Source organism: Stigmatopora argus, chromosome 3, assembly GCF_051989625.1.
Source record: "Stigmatopora argus isolate UIUO_Sarg chromosome 3, RoL_Sarg_1.0, whole genome shotgun sequence".
Lineage (NCBI taxonomy): Eukaryota > Metazoa > Chordata > Actinopteri > Syngnathiformes > Syngnathidae > Stigmatopora > Stigmatopora argus.
The window spans coordinates 22,011,108-22,026,059 of NC_135389.1; the positions used below are offsets into that span (position 1 = coordinate 22,011,108).

Below are 14,952 nucleotides of genomic sequence, written 5' to 3' on the forward strand. Positions count from 1 at the left end.
CGACCTGGGATTGAACCCGGACATCCAATCATAGCTAAGGGCTATTTAGAGTGTCCATTTCGCCTAGCATGCATGTTTTTGGGATGTGGGAGGAAACCGGAGTACCCGGAGAAAACCAACGCGAGCCCGGAGAGAACATGCAAACTCCACACAAAGGGCCGACCTGGGATTGAACCCGGACATCCAATTATAGCTATGGTTTGGCAATTTAGCATACAATTAGCTTAGCATGCATGTTTTTTGGGATTGTGGGAGGAAACCGGAGTACCCGGAGAAAACCCATGCAAGCCCGGGGAGAACATGCAAACTCCACACCAGGTGGACCAACCTGGGATTGAACCCGGGCATCCAATCATAGCTAGGGTTTGGCAATTTAGCATACAATTAGCTTAGCATGCATGTTTTTGGGGATGTGGGAGAAAACCGGAGTACCCGGAAAAAAACCACACGAGTCCGGGGAGAACATACAAACTCCACTAAATGAAGGCCGACCTGGGATTGAACCCCAGAACACGCTAAGGCCGACGCGCTAACTAACCACTTGCACACTGGGCCGCCATTTATGTTTCCAATTTCATATCCATAAATTCCAAATTCCTTGCTTAAACCTTTGTGCTCCAAAATAGATGATATATCTGATTTTATGCGGGTGCACGGAGGCTATTGGGGTTACAACGTTTCCTTTGGGGGCTCCACGTGACGGCGTCCAATCTTTCCGCCAATTAAATCCACCGAAAACAATGTAATATTCAATGACTGTTAACGCGTGGCACTCAAGGCCAAGCGCCGCGTTTACCAAAATAGAACGGACACGGACAAATTAATTTTCTAAGCCTCCCTTGGGCAAAGTGTGCGGGAATTGTGTTTGCAACGGGCAAAGAGCTCCCGCCGCCTGATCATCGACGGCTCGTAAATTGTTTCTCGATCGGCCATTGTTCAAATAACAAAAATGTGTCCGTTTGTATTCTTTTTAGCGCTGTAAAGCTAAAGCGTGCATGAGAAACACATCTGCTAACGTAACGTGGCTATCGGGCAGAAGAATCCGATTTAATTTAAGTGGGTCAAGAGTCGAGACATATGTGTCGTTTTTTTTTTTTTTGCTTGACAAACAGTCTTGGCGCTGCAAAAAATGTCGCATTGTTGTCGGAAGATTAATGGTGTTTGTCTTTGGATGTCCAATCCTTTTTGATCGAGAGGGGCGAATGAATGACGTCTAGTGTTGTTAATGGGTTAAATAGGTGTCTAGATGTTACTTTTTAGTGCGTTTTTGTGCATTTATAAAGAAATCAAAAATTATAATTGGATTCTGGAATGATTGCTGTCAGATTGTCCAAGTTCAAATGGATTGGACGTGCATTGCCGTCAATGGCAATACAAATACTGATGCTAGTTTTAATTGGACGTCTATCGTTGTTAAAGGCAAGGAGTTAATTTTTTTTTAATTACATATAGTTTTTAATTTTTTGTCATTGATTTTAATTTGACTAAATTAATAAATTTTATAGTGTTTTGATATGATTATGAAGTTTTGTGTGATTAAAAAAGTCATTTGCCTTGTCAAGGGTTAAAAAATATATTTTAAACTGTTGAAAAAAAGGCCTCCTTTTCAAATAGGCTGACTGTTAAAAAATCTCAAAACTCAAACCCTACCGAGTATGTTACTACAGTAATCCCTCAATTATCGCAAATTCACTACTTCAGTTGAAATTGGACGTCTATGGTTGTCAAAGGCAACGAGTTAAATACGTTTTTTTAATTACAGTGTTGCAGATAGTTTTTTAATTTTTTTGTAATTGATTTTAATTTGACTAAATTCATAAATTTAATAGTGTTTTGATATCATTATGAAGTCTATATGTTACTACAGTAATCCCTCGATTATCGCGACTTCACTTATCGTGAATTCACAACTTCATAATTTTTTTCTGCTATTAATTATTATTTATCTATTTATTTTTATTTTTCCTAGTAACAAGAGTGGCTTCCACTTACGAGTTTCAGCGTGCATTTTCACATTTTTATGACCTCCCCAAAAATACAAAGTAAAAAAAAATATATATATATATATAAAATATGAAAATCCACGCTGAAACTCAAAAGTAGAAGCCACTCTTGCTACTAGGACTAAGCACAAAAGTAAAAAAAATATTATTTTTTTCAAATGCAGTAACCCTACATCTCAATTTTTCAATATCCGACCATGCCCCGTCAACATTACCCGCGATATTCGAGGGATCACTGCACATATCAACTAATCCCTTTTCTACACCAAATAATCATGTCCTCCAAATCCCCCTACCGCTTCTATTATAAATGGACCAAATAAATTCAAATTCCAACGCTAGCGACGGATCATTCAAAGAGGCGCGTCGCCGGAAGCCCGTCCCGTCCCGTCCCGTCCCGACACGCCGGGCGTCTTCCCGCGGGTGACGGATGACTAATCGCGTGACGTGTGGTCTTGCCGCAGATCACCAAGGTGCCCGTGGAGACGTGCCTGCAGAAGAAGGATTGCCACTCCTGCGTGACTATGAGGGACCCTTACTGTGGATGGTGTGTGCTGGAGGGCAGGTGAGGAAATATACACACACACACACACACACACACACACACATATATACACATTTACACACACGGAAGCAAAGTTCCAACTCTCCAACATAGGAGTGTTTTATGGTGGACGTTTTTACTAACCCACATTGTTAATATATGGCCTCTCGCCGGGCGCAGCCAACAGAAATTAAAGCAGTTTGTCAGCCGCTTGCGCTAAAATGCACTCGCCCGCCGCGTCCATTCAAGCGTACAATGCTGATGTTTGCCACGTATTTGGCCGGATTGATCGCGAGGATCGATCGCTGTCACATCAAACTCAACCTTGCTTTGCTAAGACTGGATTTTAGATTCCTGTTTTCAAAGCTAGCTGGCTAAATTCTTGACATTCGGTATCATTAAATAGGCTATTCGTTCAGGGTTTTTTTTTTATCTCGAATTGCATGAACTTGGGGATGAACAATTATAATGAAAAAAAAATTGCAATTTGTATTCGTCTTTATTATAACAACTTTCTTTAAAAAAAAATTATAGTCATTACAAGGGGTTAGCATGTCGGCTCGCAGTTCTGGGGTCGTGGGTTCGATCCCAGGTGGGTCCTTACTGTATGGAGTTTGCATGTTTTCCTCGGGCTTGCGTGGGTTGTCTGCGGGTACTCCGGTTTCCTCCCACATCCCAAAAATATGCATGTTAAGCTAATTGAACATTTTAAAATTGCCCTTAGCTATGATTGTTTGTCCGTCTTCTTGTGGTTAGCATGTCGGGCTCGCAGTTCTGGGGTCGTGGGTTCAATCCCAGGTGGGTGCTTACTTTATGGAGTTTGCATGTTCTCCCCAGGCTTCCGTGGATTTTATGTGGGTACTCCAGTTTCCTCCCGCATCCCAAAAACATGCATGCTAAGCTAATTGAACACTCTAAATCAAGGGTGTCAAGGGTGTCAAGGGTGGTTCGCGGGCCGCTTTAACGTCAACTTGATTTCACGTGGGCCGGACCATTTTAGATATAATATTTAGATTATTTTTTTTAATAAATGGATTAAAAGAACTGGATTAAAATCCCTGAATATCCTAAAACAGAAAGTCGGCACTCATCATTTACTTTCCCGGGCCACACAAAAGGATGCGGCGGGCCAGAGATGGCCCCCGGGCCGCCACTTTGACACATGTGCTCTAAATTGCCCCATGCTCCTTCTGCCCTGCGATTGGCTGACCATATATTCAGGCGCTAACATAGTAGGCTCCCCCCCAACACGCCCCTTGCCAGAATAATCAGTTTGTTAAATGAATGATTGAACGAATCGGAATGATTTTGCAGCCTTCAAAAGAAGGTCTTTGGCCTTGAGTTTGCGATGTGGAAGCCACGAATCGGGGTCTTGCATGCCAATTTGTTTCCGCAGGTGCACCAGGAGGTCCGAGTGCCGGCGGGCAGAGGAAAAGAATGGCTGGCTTTGGAGCCCGAGGCAGCAATGTGTCAAGATCGTCTCATTCTACCCTCCCAACCTCTCGTGCAAAAAGAGCCAGAAGGTAGATAGCTAGCCAGCTAGCGCTTCCCCCCCCCCTCTCTCGCTATTTCTGTCTTTCTTCCATCTGTTTGTTCTTCACACAGTCCAAAAGCCGGGGCTCAGGTTTATTCCTGCTTGGTATCGATCCATCCACAATAACCCCCCACCCGACGCTCGGGTTGCTTATTAAAACTGACCCACAAAAGATGACAGAAGAGTCTTTGTTTCGTTCACTGCTTATTTTCCCCCTTCTGCACAGTGCTATGACATTTGTATGAATGGAGGTAAAACTGCAACCTTTTATGGCCACAGTTCCGGAAATATGTGGACCGTTGGGGTCTAGATCAGGGGTGCCTAAATCCGGTCTCCCTCCTCCAACAGACCTGAGTCAAATAATCGGGATCCAGATTGTGGAATTTCAAAATAAATGTGATTGGAGAAGATTTTTTTTCAAGGTAGTCTAAATATCTCCCACCCAGTGCATCCAATCGCATTGATTTGTCCTCTATAGAGGACATTCAGAGCTTTCCATTGATACCAAATTTCTTTTGCAATTGCATAGAATGGGAAATTTCAAAATAAATGTGATTGGACATTTTTTTTTTTCCTGGTAGTCCAAATATCTCCCACCCAGTGCATCCAATCGCATTAATTTGTCCCCTATTTGAAATTTAATATACATCTATACTCTTCATTTTAATATGATCCTAAAATAGAAAGTCGGCACACATGATTTACTTTCCAGGGCCACACAAAATGATGCGGCGGGCCAGATTTGGCCCCCGGGCCGCCACTTTGACACCTGTGCTTTAATGACTTTTCAGATTTTTTTCAATGCAAAAAGTGTGCCGCAGCTCAAAAAAAGTTTGGTAAACACTGACTACCAGGCAAAAAAAAGTTATCCAATCACATTTATTTTGAAATTCCCCACTCTATACAACTGGAATACTACAAAATAAAATTTGCTATCAATGGAAAGCTCTGAATGTCCTCTACAGAGGACAAATTAATGCAATTGGATGCACTGGGTGGGAGATATTTAGGTTGAGAAATGTCCTCTACAGAGGATAAATTTGAACTACTGGTAGTCAGACATGAGTTGACGAGATAATCACAAACAGCTGGGTCACATGGGAGGCAGCAAACAGGAAGTACACCAGGGGCGGGACAACCACAGGTGAATTGATTGAGCAATCACAAGGACTGGTCACACAGAGGAAGAAAACAAACAACAACAAAAGCTGACCACCATCTTTTTCTTTTCCTTTTCCCCCAAGGTGAAGATAAACATCTCTTCCCTACCGGCCATCGGACCCTCGGACCGCCTGCGCTGCTCCTTCGAGTCGTTCCACAGCGAAGGCGTCATGTCCGACTCGGGGCAGGTCTCGTGCGACCTGCCCCACCCGTCGCTCATCCCGCACACCGTCGAGGACCAAGGTACGCTGCGCCATTTTTTTTTCTTTAATCGCTCGAGGGGGGAGTCGCATTCATAAATAAATGACCGTCTTGCAATATTAATGAGCTCGGCTTTATTAAATATAAAGCAGGGGAAAGTATGTGGACTTTTTTTTTGGGTGGAGGGAACTTCTTGACTCATCGATGGATTGTAATTAAGAGTTTTTTTTATTATTTGCAGTAGCCTCCAGCGTCAAATGTGCAATGAATGGGAAGTTGAAAAATGTAATGCTACTTGCACACCTGCATCTAGTTCTACTGCTAAAACAGTATTTCAAAACAACAACAAATACTGCTGCTATACAATAATCCCTCGAAGGACTGAAGTAAAAGATGTGTATGTGTATGTGTATGTGTATGTGTATGTGTATGTGTATGTGTGTGTGTGTGTGTGTGTGTGTGTGTGTGTGTGTGTGTATGTGTGTGTGTGTGTGTGTGTGTGTGTGTGTGTGTGTGTGTGTGTGTGTGTGTGTGTGTGTGTGTGTGTGTGTGTGTGTGTGTGTGTGTGTGTGTGTGTGTGTGTGTGTGTGTGTGTGTGTGTGTGTATGTGTATGTGTATGTGTATGTGTGTATGTGTATGTGTATGTGTATGTGTATGTGTATGTGTATGTGTATGTGTATGTGTATGTGTATGTGTATGTGTATGTGTATGTGTATGTGTATGTGTATGTGTATGTGTATGTGTATGTGTATGTGTATGTGTATGTGTATGTGTATGTGTATGTGTATGTGTATGTGTATGTGTATGTGTATGTGTATGTGTATGTGTATGTGTATGTGTATGTGTATGTGTATGTGTATGTGTATGTGTATGTGTATGTGTATGTGTATGTGTATGTGTATGTGTATGTGTATGTGTATGTGTATGTGTATGTGTATGTGTATGTGTATGTGTATGTGTATGTGTATGTGTATGTGTATGTGTATGTGTATGTGTATGTGTATGTGTATGTGTATGTGTATGTGTATGTGTATGTGTATGTGTATGTGTATGTGTATGTGTATGTGTATGTGTATGTGTATGTGTATGTGTATGTGTATGTGTATGTGTATGTGTATGTGTATGTGTATGTGTATGTGTATGTGTATGTGTATGTGTATGTGTATGTGTATGTGTATGTGTATGTGTATGTGTATGTGTATGTGTATGTGTATGTGTATGTGTATGTGTATGTGTATGTGTATGTGTATGTGTATGTGTATGTGTATGTGTATGTGTATGTGTATGTGTATGTGTATGTGTATGTGTATGTGTATGTGTATGTGTATGTGTATGTGTATGTGTATGTGTATGTGTATGTGTATGTGTATGTGTATGTGTATGTGTATGTGTATGTGTATGTGTATGTGTATGTGTATGTGTATGTGTATGTGTATGTGTATGTGTATGTGTATGTGTATGTGTATGTGTATGTGTATGTGTATGTGTATGTGTATGTGTATGTGTATGTGTATGTGTATGTGTATGTGTATGTGTATGTGTATGTGTATGTGTATGTGTATGTGTATGTGTATGTGTATGTGTATGTGTATGTGTATGTGTATGTGTATGTGTATGTGTATGTGTATGTGTATGTGTATGTGTATGTGTATGTGTATGTGTATGTGTATGTGTATGTGTATGTGTATGTGTATGTGTATGTGTATGTGTATGTGTATGTGTATGTGTATGTGTATGTGTATGTGTATGTGTATGTGTATGTGTATGTGTATGTGTATGTGTATGTGTATGTGTATGTGTATGTGTATGTGTATGTGTATGTGTATGTGTATGTGTATGTGTATGTGTATGTGTATGTGTATGTGTATGTGTATGTGTATGTGTATGTGTATGTGTATGTGTATGTGTATGTGTATGTGTATGTGTATGTGTATGTGTATGTGTATGTGTATGTGTATGTGTATGTGTATGTGTATGTGTATGTGTATGTGTATGTGTATGTGTATGTGTATGTGTATGTGTATGTGTATGTGTATGTACAGTGGTACCTCGAGATATGAGTTTAATGCATTCCGGGACTGAGCTCGTATGTTGATTTACTCGTAACTCAAATGAACGTTCCCCATAGAAATGAACTAAAAACAAATTAACTCGCTCCAACCCTCTGATAAAACACCAAAAAGAGGATATTGGATTGTAAAAACATTTTTATTTGTTCTAATTCGCCATCTATTAACAAAGTAACAAATAACTAGTGGTTTAATAGTACTAAAATGTGTTTAATTGTACTAATATTAGATGGATTTCACGGAGGGGAGGAGACTTTTTGCATGGCAACGGGCTCGTAACATAACATAGACAAATTTAAATGAATGCAGACACACTCAAAAAACTTTAATTTAATCTAACCTTACACTAAACTTAATTCTAATTTTGTTTTCCATTTTGATACCTTTCTTCTCCCGGGTTGGCTCTATTTGCCCCGCCTCCACCCTGACTTTCAGATGCAACCTATCGAGGGTTGTTTGGTTTTGTCTTCCCTTCAAAATATTCCCAAAATGATGCACACAAATGTCCTCACAATAGGATAACGCACGGCCACTTGCCAACGACAAGTAGTATATACTCCTCTCGTATTAGCGATCGCTCTCCCATTCGCACTGACTAACGGGAGAAAAAAAACACTGAAAAAAATGCAATGCTTCGCCCAGTGCTCGTAGAGACATTACACGAGATAAATATTTGCTCAAAATTTTACTCATATCTCAAATTGCTCTTATGTCGGGGCACTCGTATGTCGTGGTACCACTGCATAGTATATTTTTTTACCAATATATATATATATATATATATATATATATATATATATATATATATATATATATATATATATATATATATATATATATATATATATATATATGTGTATATATGTATATGTACATGTACATGTACATATGTACATATGTACATATGTACATATGTATATATGTATATATGTATATATGTACATATCTACATATGTACATATGTACATATGTACATATGTACATATGTATATATGTATATATGTACATATGTATATATGTATATATGTATATATGTATATATGTATATATGTATATATGTATATATGTATATGTGTGTATGTGTGTATGTGTGTATGTGTATATATGTGTATATATGTGTATATATGTGTATATATGTGTATATATGTGTATATATGTGTATATATGCGTATATATGCATATATATGTATATATATGTATATATATGTATATATATGTATATATATGTATATATATGTATATATGTATATATGTATATATATGTATATATATATATATATACGTGTGTGTGTGTGTGTGTTATATTTACTTGAATTGTTTTAGCTATTGTTTATTGGTGGTGAAAACCAAGTTGTCTCCTGGTGCCCTGCGATTGGCTGGCCACCGATTCAGGGTGTCCCCCACCTGATGCCCGTAGTCAGCTGGGATAGGCTCCAGCACCCCCCCGTGACCCTTGTGAGGGAGCCTAAATGGTTCAAAAAGTGAATGAAACAATCTAAGTTTGAGTGTTAACCCGGAAAGTTGTGTACTACCATGACGCACTCTCGTGTACACCCGCAGATTTCGTGGCCGTCCCGGTGAAGATTTTGGTGAACGAGACGGTGACGTTAGCGGTACGTGACTACCAGTTCTACAACTGCGCGGCCACCGTCATGAAGTCGGAGAACACACCGTGAGTGTCACAACATGTGGTTGTGTGTCTGTGCGATGGGATGTCAATGCTAACACCTTTGATTATTATCGTTATTACAGAGCAATGGAAATTGGCCGTTGCCTTTTCGTTTATCAAAATAGGAAAGTCAATTTCACCAGGCGTTTTTCTTGATTCCATTTTTGTTTTGTTTGTCACGCCGCGCGGCTCGTGATGAACGAGCTTTCCTTGGCCAGATTCGTTTTTTGCCGTCAGCGACGTGGATTTTCACGCCTGACGCCTTTGATGACTTTGCATGTTTAAGCATCGGCTGAGATTAAATTCACGAAAACAAGTTAACAAGCAGTTTGCGAGCGCCGTCTGGTCCACAAACATCCATTTAACCCTTTGCGGAGCACTCCTTTACATACTATAAAAAATGAATAACAATGATAATAAAAGAGCGCACACCTCCACATAAGCAGACAGATTCAATTTAGCCTCATGACCTTTGACCTAGTGACCCCAAAAATGAAATTGCCTCTTAAAAATCAAGTGTTATTTGTGGGCCAAAGCCAGAATGTTATTTTTCAGTTTTTTTATTAACATTTTATACGACCTCAGCCAGTACAAGAAAACTATGTGATATATTCGCTGTGTATTTTTTGTTTGTGTTCAAGATAATTCAATAACGGATTAAGAGATTATCATCGTGTTTGCACAAAGTTTATCATTGGAATGGAAAGGGAGATTATATTTTTAGTAATGGTTTCCGACGGTCATAGAAGTCCGGAAAAGGGCTTGTTGTGGATATCTGTTATTTGAGATTTATTCATTTATTCATATGTTTTTAAAAAATGATGAATACTTTAAATATATTATTAATTGTGATTGAAATATAATGTCAACCTACGTTACATTTTTGGGTCATTAAGCCAAATATTGTGGCCCGCATAACCTAAAATGTTATGTTCACTTTTTTTTATCTTTTAAATGACCAAAAACAATAAAGGTTTAGATGCTAAATTCAGTTAGCCTAATGAGGTTAGGTTCTATGATTGTCAGATTGTCGGACTCATTACTAAAAATCTCATCTCCTTTTGTATTCCATATGACCAATTTTGTGCTAGTTGCATTATAATCTCTTAATTTGTAATCTCTTAATTTGTAATCTCTTAATTTGCGGACTAATAAACAAAAGTACACAGTGAATCCATCACCTCTGTTTATGTAGTTTTCTCCTATTGGCTGAGGTCGTGTAAAATATTAATAAAATGTTACCGTGATTTCACGACTATAAGGCGCACCGCATTATAAGGCGCACCCTCAATGAATGACACATTTTTTTCCATATATAAAGCACACTGGATTATAAAGTGCCCTGTCTATTTTGGAGAAAATTTAAGACTTTTAAGTGCGCCTTATAGTCGTGAAAATACGGTAATTAAAAAACTGGCTTCGACCCACAAAAAAATATAATGACAATAAAAAGCATTCAATTCAAAATAACACTTTTTAAAACATTTTTGAGAGGCAATTGGATTTTTGGGGTCACCAGGTCAAAGGTCACGAGGATAAATTGAATTTGCCTTTGGGCCACAAAGAAATATAATGACAATAAAAGCATTCAATTCAAAAAAACACTTGATTTTTAAGAGGCAATTGCATTTTGGGGTCACCAGGTCAAAGGTCACAAGGCTAAATTGAATCTGCCTGCTTAGGTGGAAATGTGCAATCTTTTATTATTATTTTTATTCATTTTTATATTATATAAAGGACTTCTCCACAAAGGGTTAAATGCCTGTTTATATCCATATCCATAACCAAAGCATATATAGACAAATAACCATTATTTGTCTATATATGCTTTGGTTATGGATATAATCAGGAATTTGTAAAGGGTACTATTATAAAAATATAACATTGACATATTGTTATGAGACAAAGAAAACACAAATTGTATATATATTTTTTTTTTTTAAATGGATCGTATTATGAAGTTTTGGACCCAATTTTGGCGATTACAATGTTTGCAATTGGTGATATTGTAGCGATTAAGGAAATCTGTGAATTTTTTGCAGGTGCATGTCATGCGTGGCTAGTCCGTGGGTGTGCCAATGGAACACGGGTGACCACACCTGTGGCGACGGCGACAACAACGCGCCCGCAGCCCACATTATCAAGCACCGACAGGTTTGTTCCCTTACAAAAAAAGTTTCCATCTGGCTAAAACGGCAACAGAAAAGTCATTAAAAAAGGCAAAAGTAATCCCGCTATCAGCCGTCGTCATCTTACAGGACATTTATTGGAGGCTGCGTCAATTTACAAGTCAGCAGATGTTCGCTTTGATACGCTTCCTATCTGCGGCGGCAAATGAGATTCTCCGTTACATTGCATTGTGGTTGTAATTTAGGAAGGCTAACGTGGTTAGCGCGTTTGTACAGTTTTTAATCGCTTAAGACAAGGGTGTCAGACAGTGCCATTCGCACTGACTAACGAAAAAAAAAAAAAGAAAAAATGCAAGGCCCCGCCCAGTGCTCGTAGAGACATTACACGAGGGAGTTGCCATGATGTTGTTATGAGAAGCCTTTCGGGTCCTCTGTCTGCTCGTATATCAAAATTTGTCTGGTATCTCAAGATAAATATCTGCTCAAAATTTGACTCGTATCTCAAATTGCTCGTATGTCGGGGCACTCGTATGTCGAGGTATGACTGTATTAATTTCGGATTATTTCTTGCGGTCACCTAGGGAGGGGAGTGCCCTCGCTTCGAGAATCCCGACCCCATGCTGATCCCGGTGGGTTTCAAAAAGTCCATTGGCTTCGAAGGCATCAAATTGGACCTTTACCAGGTAGGTTACGTCTGAAAGCTTTTTCCGCCCGGACTGGAAATCGCTTCAGAAGCGAGACATGTGACCATCTTGTATTCGTGGGTGTCACTCAGGGACGGGTTTTCACCATCGGGACGGAGCTCATGAAGAACGTGGAAGAGGAGGTCAAACTGGACAATGAGGCCTTTTACAGTTTCAGTGGATTCAATGTGAGTTGGATCACTATTTAGTACTGTTTAATGCCGTTTCATTATAGTAGCTAAAAATATATATATTTACATATATACATATTTTTGGCTAAGCTAAAAATATATATATTTTTTTAGCTTAGCCAAAAATATGGTTCCATTTTAATTTGTTGTCAAGAAAATGTGAATTGAGTTTTTAACTTGCGTATTGGCCCCAATATAAGACGGTGTTTTTTTGCATTGAAATAAGACTGAAAAAGTGTGTTTCGTCTTGAATTCGGGTTCTAGACATTATTCCCATTCACAACGCCAGATGGCGCCAGATACCTTTAAATCGAATGCTGAACACTGATGTTTATTATAAATTGCAGTTACTGCAATTTTGTAGTAGATTGGTTCATTTACATATTAAAAAAACAGAAATGTGCTTGCACTTATGTTTACATTTTTAAATGTTCAGATATTAATATTTTTGCATGATTTCAATGATGCAAAATTACATGCTCTTTTTCTACAATATATTGTTATAATCATTTGTTTCAAATGTACTCCCATTATTTTTTTGTCTAAAAAACTGAGTTTGATATTCCAAAAGTCTTATTTCAAATTTGAGTCTTGAAAAAGGGTCGTCTTATAATCGGGATCGTCTTATATCCGGGCCAATGCGGTTTATGTGCTGGTTTTTAACATTTATTAAGTATGATTAAAAACCAAAAGTGTATCATTATTGTATATAGTACCATTCCGAACATAGCTAATAATTTGGGGATGAGAACGCGGATTGTTCTTTATGATTTTTAGTGCCATTATCAGTGGTAGACGTGCAATCCATTTTGACTGTCGGACTTCCCACTCGAAACGGATTGGACGCTGAGTCTCGGCAGCGGCTGCCAATGAGTTCATAATCTTACGCTATTGTTTTTTTTTCCTTTTAGTTTTCCTACGACAAGTCTCCGGAGACCAACGTTGTGCTTTATGTGAAGGATAAGGAGCTGGGCAAGAAGATGGACAGCACATTAAACGGTACGTTGGCGCATTTAATTGAGTGTGCGCGGCCGAGAGTTTTTACCTGTCAAATCGATTGTTGCTTTCATCGCTATTGACGCGTGTAGTCATCACTTCAAATTTGAAAGTTCTCTCGCTCCCATTGATGAGTTGACTCGTCCATTATTAGACTTTTCAACAAGAATACTGGATTAAGAATTCAAATATTTTATTAATTCATAGGTATTTGATATTCTTTTCAAATTGGCCTCCTTTTGGCCATTTAAAAAAAAATCAATATTAGAAGTTATTCATTCATTCTCACAAGGGTCGTAGGGGGTGCTGGAGCCTATCCCAGCAGACGGAGGACACCTTGAATCAGCCAATCGCAAGGCACGAGGAGACAAAGGACAACCAATTATAGCTAGGGATAATTTAGCATACAATTAGCCTAGCTTACATGTTTTTGGGATGTGGGAGGAAACCGGAGTACCCGGAGAAAACCCACACAGGCCCAGGGAGAACATGCAAACTCCACACAGTGAGGACCCACCTGGGATCGAACCCTCGACCACAGAACTGTGAGGCTAACCCGCTAACCACTCATTCACTGGGCCGCATCGCAGTTATTATTTTTTTTCATTAATGTATTTTTGGTATTTACTTTAACATTTGAAATAAATGTAATTTAAAATTTTCTAAATGTAAATTTATTCAATTTAAAAAACAAATACAGTAATCCCTCGATTATCAAGTCTTCGCTTATCGCGAATTTGCTACACCGCAATTTTTTTCCGCTGTTATTAAAAAAAATTCAATTCAATTTTTTTAAAAAAGAGGTCCAATTCTTAAAAGTGGCTGCAAACGCTCATTTTTCCATGTCATTGACAGCGCTAAACGTCCAATAACTGAAACGGATTGGACGTCTAGCCCCGTCGATGGTAACCAATGAGTTCAATGAGAGCACCGTAAGGTTTATAAAATAATAATAATAACAAAATCATAACCCTGCTTTCTTTATGTTTCAGTCACGCTGTACAATTGCTCAGTGGGACGCGAGGACTGCAGTTTGTGCAAGAACGCCGACCTCAAGTACCGATGCGTGTGGTGCGCTAGGCACAAGGCGTGCGTGTACGAGCAACTGTGCGTGCCCGACCTGCACGAGGACCACCAGGACGCCGAGTGCCCCGCCCCCCGCATCACCGACGTGAGTGGTTCGTCGCCTCGTCCGCACCCGTCCGTGTGATTAGAGAAAAGAAGGCGTCGACTTCGAGGATTGGATTTCGAATTGGAGCGGTCCATTATTCGATGTTGCCCTTGGCTCAAGGGAGAAGTTGATTGGATGTGTTGTTAAATTGGGTAAAAAAAAATGGACGACGAAGGGAGGAGTTCGTTAAGGGAGCAAAAGTCAAAGTATTGGAAAAGTGTTTCCATTGTATGGGCCGGGAAATGAGTGGGTAGCACGTTGGCCTCGCAGCTCTGGGGTCCTGGGTCCGAATCCGGGTCGGTCTATCTGTGTGGAGTTGGCCTGTTGTCTCCGGGCTTGTGTTTTTTTTCTCAGGGTACCCCATTTTTTTTCCCGCAGCCCAAAAAGGGCCGCCTCTCGAATATATTGTTATAATCATTTGTTTCAGATGTACTCTTATTATTTTGTGTATAAAAAATGATGATGATGATCAAAAAGTCTTTTTCAAACTTGGAAAAGAGAGGGTTGACTTATAATCGGCTTTGGATTATATTTGGGGTTGTCTTGTACTTTGGGTCGTCTTGTTTTCGGGGTCGTCTTGTTTTCCGGGTCGTCTTGTTT

General features: G+C 39.3%; 1 protein-coding gene across 1 annotated transcript in view; it reads left to right on the top strand.

Moving 5' to 3' along the window:
- Window positions 1–14,952, top strand: part of plxnb2b (plexin b2b) — a 148,465-nt gene that overhangs the window by 81,063 nt on the left and 52,450 nt on the right. The window contains exons 7-15 of the mRNA XM_077596068.1: window positions 2,468–2,568; window positions 3,944–4,070; window positions 5,326–5,485; window positions 9,074–9,185; window positions 11,225–11,336; window positions 11,893–11,994; window positions 12,087–12,182; window positions 13,097–13,184; window positions 14,174–14,352. Coding sequence (XP_077452194.1) covers window positions 2,468–2,568; window positions 3,944–4,070; window positions 5,326–5,485; window positions 9,074–9,185; window positions 11,225–11,336; window positions 11,893–11,994; window positions 12,087–12,182; window positions 13,097–13,184; window positions 14,174–14,352 — 1,077 coding nt within the window. The remainder of the gene's footprint in view (window positions 1–2,467; window positions 2,569–3,943; window positions 4,071–5,325; window positions 5,486–9,073; window positions 9,186–11,224; window positions 11,337–11,892; window positions 11,995–12,086; window positions 12,183–13,096; window positions 13,185–14,173; window positions 14,353–14,952) is intronic.